This window comes from Akebia trifoliata, chromosome 1 (genome assembly GCF_017979445.1).
Source record: "Akebia trifoliata isolate Shusen 1 chromosome 1, ASM1797944v1, whole genome shotgun sequence".
Taxonomy (NCBI): domain Eukaryota; kingdom Viridiplantae; phylum Streptophyta; class Magnoliopsida; order Ranunculales; family Lardizabalaceae; genus Akebia; species Akebia trifoliata.
The window spans coordinates 31,818,483-31,827,535 of record NC_141375.1 but is presented as its reverse complement, the minus strand read 5'-3'; the positions used below and the strand labels follow the sequence as shown (position 1 = coordinate 31,827,535).

At 34.4% G+C, this 9,053-nt stretch overlaps 1 protein-coding gene across 1 annotated transcript; it reads right to left on the bottom strand.

Annotated features, from left to right (window-relative positions):
• Positions 1-4,792: 4,792 nt before the first annotated feature.
• LOC147411785 (protein transport protein sft2-like) lies at positions 4,793-7,940 on the bottom strand. The gene is made up of 4 exons (XM_086452459.1): positions 7,551-7,940; positions 5,669-5,936; positions 5,444-5,548; positions 4,793-5,115 (listed from the first exon to the last, which is right to left on the bottom strand). Exons 1-4 carry the CDS (start codon positions 7,745-7,747, stop codon positions 5,005-5,007), a joined length of 681 nt encoding a protein of 226 aa, XP_086308585.1. The 5' UTR covers positions 7,748-7,940; the 3' UTR covers positions 4,793-5,004.
• Positions 7,941-9,053: the final 1,113 nt, after the last annotated feature.

Here is a 9,053-nt window from a genome sequence, read left to right as displayed (position 1 = left end):
CAAACAATTGTTCGGGATAACACTCGAGACTCATTAAAGTTTAATGATTGAGCCATTGACAGCTACACATCATCCTTTAGGGTTCCATGAATTAGTTGAATAGACTTTTCTAGACCTTGTGACGCCTCTTCCCTGAGTCCCATTTTGAAGCTGGCAGCCCCCCCATCAAAATTTGAAGCAACCTTCCTCATTACAAAGCACGTGGTATTTTGAATTTATTTCACGCCTCTACATATCTGCCAAATTTTGAAATACCTCCTTGAAAATGCCACGTATAATCCAGTGGAGATGGTTCCTTCAGAATTTTGAAGTGAGCTGTCAGCTTCATAGTTTTTTCCGACTTCCTCATATTGAGCCAATAAACCTACCAAAAAGCACCCATCAGCTTTGATCTTATCATAGAGCCTAACACTGTGTGAGCCACCAAAGGAGAAAGAACTACATACAACCCTAAACATAACTGTCAGGAGAGATTTTTTTTTTTTTTTTTTTTGCTCCAGACGACTTTCAAAAGTGCACAATTTAAAATTATTTTATAAAACCAAAAAAATTAACCCACACCTGATCCAGGTCCACTATGTTGGGCTTGGGCTTGACTGACTTATAAGACGGCATTAAGTTGGTCAAAGGTACAGCGGCTATAGCCCACCCCATTAGGCAAACCAAGTACCGCCTGAACGGCTGAACCTGCCCATTGACAACTCTAGGTACCACCAGAGAGAGAGAAGGGGTACAAAGTAGCACATGTTTTGCTGCAGCCTAAAGATGTTGTATATGACATTATGACTTGACTCTAAAGAGAGAAGGGCTTGACTTTCGACACTTTTCGTTGGGTTCATATCATTTGATTATGGATCAGCAATATTGACACACATGTGTACCCCAACTTAATGTTCAAATATGTCCTAATTTTTTTGTTTAATATTTCAATAACAAAATGAGAACCAATAGGAGTGTAAACAAGTTGAAGATGAGAAATGTTCAGCACCATACATTTTGGCAAAACATTTTTCAAAACATGGGTTAGAAGTTTTGGAATGGGCTGATTTTTGGTGATGATGATCTCCACGGTGGCGATCATCATCACCAAAAATCAGCCCATTCCAAAACTTCTAACCCCATCAAAAATGGTTTACAAAAAATGAACGGTCCACGATTTTTCAACTTGTAAACATGGGGCTAGAAATTTTGGAATTGGCTGATTTTTGGTGAGGATGATCTCCTCACTGTAGAGATCATCCTCATCAAAAATCAGCCCATTTCAAAACTTCTAACCCACGTAGGACAAAAATGATTGGCTAAAATGTTGGCCAAAATGTTTGGTGCTGAACGGGACCGTTGAAGATAGTACTACTAGCTTCCGATTCTAGTAGTTTGGAATCTAAACCAAACCAATTTGGACTTGGATTAGTAAATGATTTTAAAAGAGTTTTTTTTGTCTCATCTCTCTTTAAACAACAATATTGATGCTATTAAAGATATGTATTAAAGTTCTAACTCATGGATTCGATTAGGAGGGATAAAAGAGAAACCAACACCAGTGGAAGAGATAAAATGGGAGAGTTTTCAGTTACAATGGAGATCTTTATTAAATCGATATCTTTTTGCACTAGTTATTAATGGATTGATTGCTAATATTCAATGATCAGCCCATCGTCGCTGTATATTATTTGCAAATGATATAACATTGGATTGACAAGGAACAATGAGTTGATGGGAAATATATATAAATATATATATATAGGGTCAGGTTCAAGGGTCATATGAGAAAACATACGTAAAAACTTTCGTTTTTAATAAAATTTTAAAATATGGGTTAGAAATTTTGGATTGAGCTGATTTTTTGTGAGGATGATCTCTATGATGGGAAGATCATCCAAAAAAAAAAAAAATCAGCCCAATCTGAAACTTCTAACCCCATTAAAAGTGATTTAGAATGTGGACCGTCGATTTTTTACCAATTTTTATCACTAATTTGTAAATCACTTTTGATGGATTTAGAAGTTTCTGATTGAGCTGATTTTTTGTGAGGATGATCTTTTCATCATAGTGACCATCCTTGCAAAAAATCAGCTCAATCCAAAACCTCTAACTCTTATTTTGAAAAACGAAAGTTTTTTCATATGTTTTCTCATATGGCCCTTGAACCGCCCCTATATATATATATATATTGCTCCCAGAAATCTGGGATCCACCAATCACATGTACCAACGTGTATTGAATGACATTTCTAATTTACAGAAGTAAGCTCGTTAGTTACAAAACTACCCTTGTATGCTTGACATAGCAAGCACCAAGGAGCCTGTGAGCAAAAAACGACTCGTGTTCATAGAACTGAATGTATGATTCATGAGGGTTAAGATAGATGAATGAAAAAAGATAAAAATGTTAAACCCTTTCCTTACGAACATTGTAAGATTTTGAGCCTTACTAAGGGTCATTTTCAAATGGATTACCACATCAGAAATCCAACACTACAGCCTTCAAGTTTCATCGAAAAACTCAGATCAAAAAAGCAATTTCTTTTGCACTTGATCCAAGGTTTTGAAAATGGACAGCTACCGAACTTCCACATAACTCTCAAAATTAAAAATGAAATTCAACCGTGAAAAATAACTTTATGTTATTTATTTTTTATTTTTTTCAAAATTCATAGAATGTCATCCTCTAGAACCCTGAAGCATTGGATCATGTTTTGGATGCAAAGAGGTGAGTCCAAGGACCCTTCTTACTAGGCCAATGCAGACTCAAGAAATATGTAAACTTAGGAATATGTCTCACAAACTAAAAAGATGCAAGAAACATACATTTAAATTTTGATACGATTGGCCATGTGCAAAAAAAAAAAAAAACCAATAGCAACACTAGTAACAAGAAACACTTTGACACATGCGAGATTTCTATGTTGACAAGTAGATGATTGATCGGAAAAATATATATTAATAAAGGAACATTGATTGAATATATAATTAATGATAAAGTAATATAATGGAAGAAGATTCATATTACCTCCTTCAGGGATTGGGATAAGGTGTGGATGATAAAAATTGACAATTTCGTAGTACAACAATTGTAAAACTGCTAAGCTTGTTATGGAACTGTTGGGAAAGTATAAAGCTGGAAACAAGAAAAGGATTCTAAAATTCTTCCCAGAAAGTAAGGCCAGGACATTTAATAGACCGAGACATTATTACTTGGTGCTTGGCTATTATTAGATTGCTTCGCTTAAATTGTTGTCCTAATCCCAGCCTGATTCAAGATCATCTTTCCTTCATTATTAGAAGATGGGAAATGGGAATATGGGAATATGGGATTGCAGAAAAAACTTTGAAGCGGCCAGCCCACTTCAAAGTAGGGATGTGAAATAGAGACAAAAAGCCGTCTGTCATATTACGAAGAGGATTCTACCAAAATTTTGAAGCAGGCTAACCGCTTCAAAGCCGGACTCTGGGATTGCTAGGTAAGGTAGCCAACCTCAACTTAATTTATGCCACTTGTTAATGGGAACTAGCTAACTGTTTACAGCTATTCCCCTTCTAAAAGATTTAATAAGTTTCTTAAAATATTCACACAAAAAAAAAAAGATTAACAGGAAAGTAAAAGATATTGTAATTTAAAAAAATAATAATGAATAAAGAATGAAAGATCAATCTCTCAAAGATCAAAGATTGCAAGGCCTACCTGTATATGGGTGAAGCAAATGCCTCTTGGTTGAGTTTTCCCTAAATAGTTTTCTGACAGATGTTAACATTCTTATTCTTCTTCTAACTTAAAGGAGGTGGAGATGGAAGTCTGTTTCTGCAACAACATGGGATTTAGGGTTTAAGGAAAGTGAAAGCATTCCGCCCTTTTGCAATAACTTATAAATACTACGTTGATTACGATATGGATCTCATTTTTCAGAGCAATATTTATCCTTTTATGGGCAAAAACCGCTGTTTTGTCTTCCACTGTTAGAAATCAAAGGTGAAAGAAGAATTATCTATCAGGTATTTACTGTGGTTATTGTGGGGTTTCTTCAAATGTGACGGGGACACAAATAAAAAATGATTTATTCTAATCTTACAGATGAAGGATTGCCTTCAACATAACCGATTGAAATCTTGTGTTCTCCATCATCTCGGAGAACAATGATAACTGTGAAGTCTTGTTATAGCCCTCTTAGTTTATCACTCTATTGGAGCTACTCCTACATATTCCTGAATGGATTTGTTTCTAATTTTATGTTTTCTAGTCTTTAAACTCATCCATCTCAACGTCTTCATTTCTTCTACGCTCGATTTATTAACATAATGCTTCTTGAACCCCCAACATTCAGCTTCATAAAGCATAATTGGTCTTGTTGCCGCCTTATAAATTTTCCTTTCAATTTGATTGATATGCAGCTGTCCCATGGCGCCCCAAAAGTACACCTCCACCTCCACTTTAATCATCCAGCTCTAATTCTATGTGCAAAATTTTCCTCAATCTCTACCATTAAGTATAATAGATCCGAGATGATGGAAGTGGTCACTTCATGGTATTTCTACACCATTAATGGTACCATTTAAGTTGGTTCATTCAAACAGTAGACTGTGGGAGATATATGACATTTGAACCTACAAAACCATCTAACATGGGTGGCTTGCAAGCTACCAGTTCAAAATATCAGTAAAAAAGAAGAGAAAACAAGGATCATGTTATTAACCATCCCAGTTTCCAACTGCATTATAGACATTTGACTTTGAAGATGATCTCCAAATGCGTGTTTTTTCTCTATTTCATGTTTCCGATTGACTGACAGATCATAATCTGTTATGAACAAGAAATCGTGAAATATTTAATTTCTGAACATCAATGGTCCAAGGTTCTCCTTTTTCAATTGTCAATTAAGACAAAATAGATGCACCATAAAAATATAACTGCTGTTAAGCAGAGTGCGTCTCATAACATTTCAACCCTAAAAGGACACATTTGGCCAAAAAAGGGAAAAATTAAAGATACGAAATTGAAAAGATATCCATGTCACCTGCCAAAGCATTTCAGTATTGAGGAGGTAAGAGTCGACGAAAGGAACTTCAGTCCAGCAGATCCTCCCGGGAAGTATGATATTGAGTAGTATGAAAGTGCAAGGACCTAGGTAAGATTTGGCAAATATCAATACCAAGTTAGATTTGATAACTGGGATAATAGCTTGTACATCTTTCTTGTTTCACCTTTGTATTCTTGAAGAAAGCTAAGAAATGAGGTTATTATGAAGATAAAGATAACATCTATATGAAGTCAAAACTAAATTTTTAAAAGCCAAAAACAAAAACAAAAAAAGCGATCTGCAGAAAGCAAAGGAAAACAAAAACAAGATAAGAAAATTGAATGGTGTTCCTCATCCCAATATAAATTATCTAATAGCGGAAAATATTAAACAAAGAAAGAAAGGGAAATGCATAAAGGAGAGATTTAATACCTGTAAAACTGAGAAGAACACAGAGAGAATATAACTGTGAACCACCATGGAAACATAGATGGTCCCGACCATAGTACCAATGAATCCAAGTGTAAAAGGAAGTCTCTGCAAAGAACAATAAATGAATAAATAAATAGTTGACATGTGAAAACAAAGTCATCACATTTGTTCTAACAAATAAGAGAAAGCATGCTTCAAGACAAAATAGAAACAAAGTCCACATACCTCTTTTGATATCATGTGCGCAAGCTGATTCTTTGGACCTTTAAGTGCAAAGAAGGATCCTATAATGAAGGCACAGCCGAGGGTAAAGCAAATAGCAAACTTCTGCGGCATTAGCACCATGACTGGAAGAAACATGGTGAATGCGATGAATACGAAGAAAACTCCAGTGGCCAAGAGCAGCCCGAAGTACATGAGAGATTTCCCTGAAGGAACATTGCTAGTAGCAGAATGAAAGCTTCCAGGCAAATCCTTAACTCCCTTGGAAACACTACAGAAAAAGGAACAAATCAAAGTAAACCACACTTGCACAGAAAAGAAGAACAATTTAGTAATAAGTCCTTAAACCAATCCACATATACATCAATTTCCAGTAAGAGAAGAAAAGCATAAGCAGAACCTTAAATCAAATCGATTCAGCAAAAAGTACTTTTACAAAAGAATATAGTAAGAAATATCAAGTTTTCTGTTTGTAGAATATCATGAAAAAGAAAAGAACCTGACATCATGTTTCCTTAGCAGCCTCCATCCCCATAGGCCACACACTTTCCTGGAAGTCTTGTTTTTAACATTATCATAAAACACTCTCCCAATTAAGGACTTTGGCATAGTTTAGAAGGGACCATTACAATGGCTTGTGGTGTTTTAATGGTAGAAAACAGTATGGGTAATGAAATAGAGGGGATACAGACACAATGACATTATAACTGGTTTTTTAAATCATGGGCTTTGTGATCTTATACATTTTTATTGATGAATTTTCTTTCCATGGAGAACAAGACATCACTGACAAAAGAACACAAGTCGAGTAACAGATAAAGATGATGAAATTTTTGGCACACAAAATTATATAACTCCAGTACAACATGATATCTGAAACTACCATGCTCTAAATCTAGTACAATTCAGAACTACCTTGCCAATATGAAAAAGGTTTTGAGTTCAAGTGAAGATTCCCAAAAGCTAGCAAGCAAGTCAAAGACATGGAGACAAAGCTGGGAATCGGAAAAATTCAAAAACAAAAACCAGCAAAATTCAGAAATAATCAGGGAAAATTGTTACTTAATACAACATTGAACAAAACTCCAAAATTTCTTAATAAGTTATAATATAAAAATATATTTTTAGAGCTTTATGAATAAGTCGGGATTAAATCACCGATTGAAAGAAGCGTGAATTAATCGTGACTAAAAAATCGGAAAATTTTGTCAATGTGGTCAGAGACTAGAGGACTTCTGATGTAGAGAAAAGAACCAAACAAACTAAAGAAGCTAAGGATCAATCTACAAGGTCTCAAAAGATAAAATCAACTCACCATACTTCGAATTCTCACCTAAAACCCAGCAACTGAATGATAAATGGAAATACAGTGATCCAAAAGATTTATAACATGTAAGCCGCTTTTCTTTCGGATTTTACAAGAAATGTCAAAGCCAACTCAAAATCTAGGATTCTTGTTCAAACAAATCAAGCCAGTCTACAAGATTACAACTGGAATTTTCACTTTCATACCTAACATATCAAGGGAACCACAGCATATGATCATATACAAAACAGAATCACACAATAGATGAAACAAACAAATCTCAAGTTTAGACTTCAGAAAACAATTTCAAATTGCCACTCCTAGATCTATCTTGAATTTTCGGAAACTTCAAATTTTTCAGAAAATCAATTCTAATTACGTGTTAAGAAACAATTTAGGAGCCAAATTCAACAAAATCAGATATTAAACAACAATCAAACACACGTAACCCTAAATCAAAGTTCAGAACAGAACACCTGCAAAGGATCTTAAACCTAAACACAAACAAATACATCGAAACGTTAACCCTAAATCCACAATAACAACAACAAAATAAAAAAGCTTGAGATTGGATCTTACACGTTGAAAGAACCGGTGACCTTATCATTAGCGGTTCTTACAGCGGCTTCGAGATCGATCACTATGCTGGAAGATCCAGTCTCCTCCGAAGCTCTGGAGGATGCGTAAGAGTTCCAATCAGCGAGGAGAGACGAGGGTTTTTGTTGATCTTCGTTGCTGGGACCCCCCATGAACCAAGCTTGCGCGGTTTTCTGCATAATAACTCCAACACAAAACACCCAATTCTCTTCTCTGAGAAATCTCTAATAAGACTACAGAAAGTGTTATGGAGTTCTACGTTTCGGAGATCTGATTATGATTACATCACCCTAATTTCCGCCATTAATGGAGTTTCTAATTTCTCTACTCTGAAACTTTCGAAGTAATTCAGTTTACGCGTGGGGAAAAAAAACGAGGGGGGGAGGGAGGAAAGGGGTGGAATTATTTTAAAGACCCTGATGGAGGGCTTTCTTCCCAAATAGCCCCCAAGATTTTGTCGATGGCTTGATAGTCCATCTAGGTAACTTTTCTTTTCTTAACGGTCCTTCATCGTTGACAAGCTCATCACTTTCATTTATCGTCCACATCAACTTTTTTATTGTCAAGCTCACCGCTTGATAGTTTTATCGTTGAATTTGACAATTTTTTTTTTTAATATTGAACTCGACAATAAAAGATGGTGAATTTGAAGTTAGTAAAATCCATCCATTTTTGTTTTTCAAGTTTTTTCGACTAAAATACATTAAAAATTGATTGAAAACTTGAGATAATGACTTTGTCTAGAAGATTTCAATCCAAAAGAATCATCCTTGATCGTTTTTCATCAAAAAATGAAGAATAAAAAATCTTAGTTTTTTACATACGTCTTTAAAATATTTGAAAATTTTTTGAAAATGATTTCTTCTTCCTTCTAAAATTCCATGAGTTTTTAAAACTCGATTGGGATGTCAAAAGTCCATTTTTTGGATGAAAATGGTGAGATCAAATGGTTAGGGCATTCAATCGTGAAAAATGTGATAAATAAAGTTCAAGGGCTGATTAAAAAAGAAAATTTTACTAAATGAATTATTAAAATAAGTCCTAAAACTTAGTAGGGGTGTCAATGTATACCCATTTAATCGAAATCTAACAAGAACCGAATACCCCAGTTCCAGATCTCTTTTTATTGGAATCGACTAGAATCGAATCCAAAATGGAATCGAACCGATAGAAATCGAAACCGTTAGGTTTTATCCAATGGGTACTCGTGGGTACCCAGAACCAATTTATTTTGTCATTTCTTTTTATACTATAGATAATTTAAGGTATTTTTTATTTTAAAAATAAATGCATGTTATATAAAATTCTTCAATTTTTCATATAAATTATCGATTGAAATTTAAAATGAGTTACTCTTCAAAAAAATTATTACTTTTAATAAAGATAAATTTTTATTTCTGAAAAAAATAATTAATTTGTATTTTAAGTACAACAAACTATAACTAAGTTAACACTTTTGTTGATAGTATATGTTAATTTTTTTAT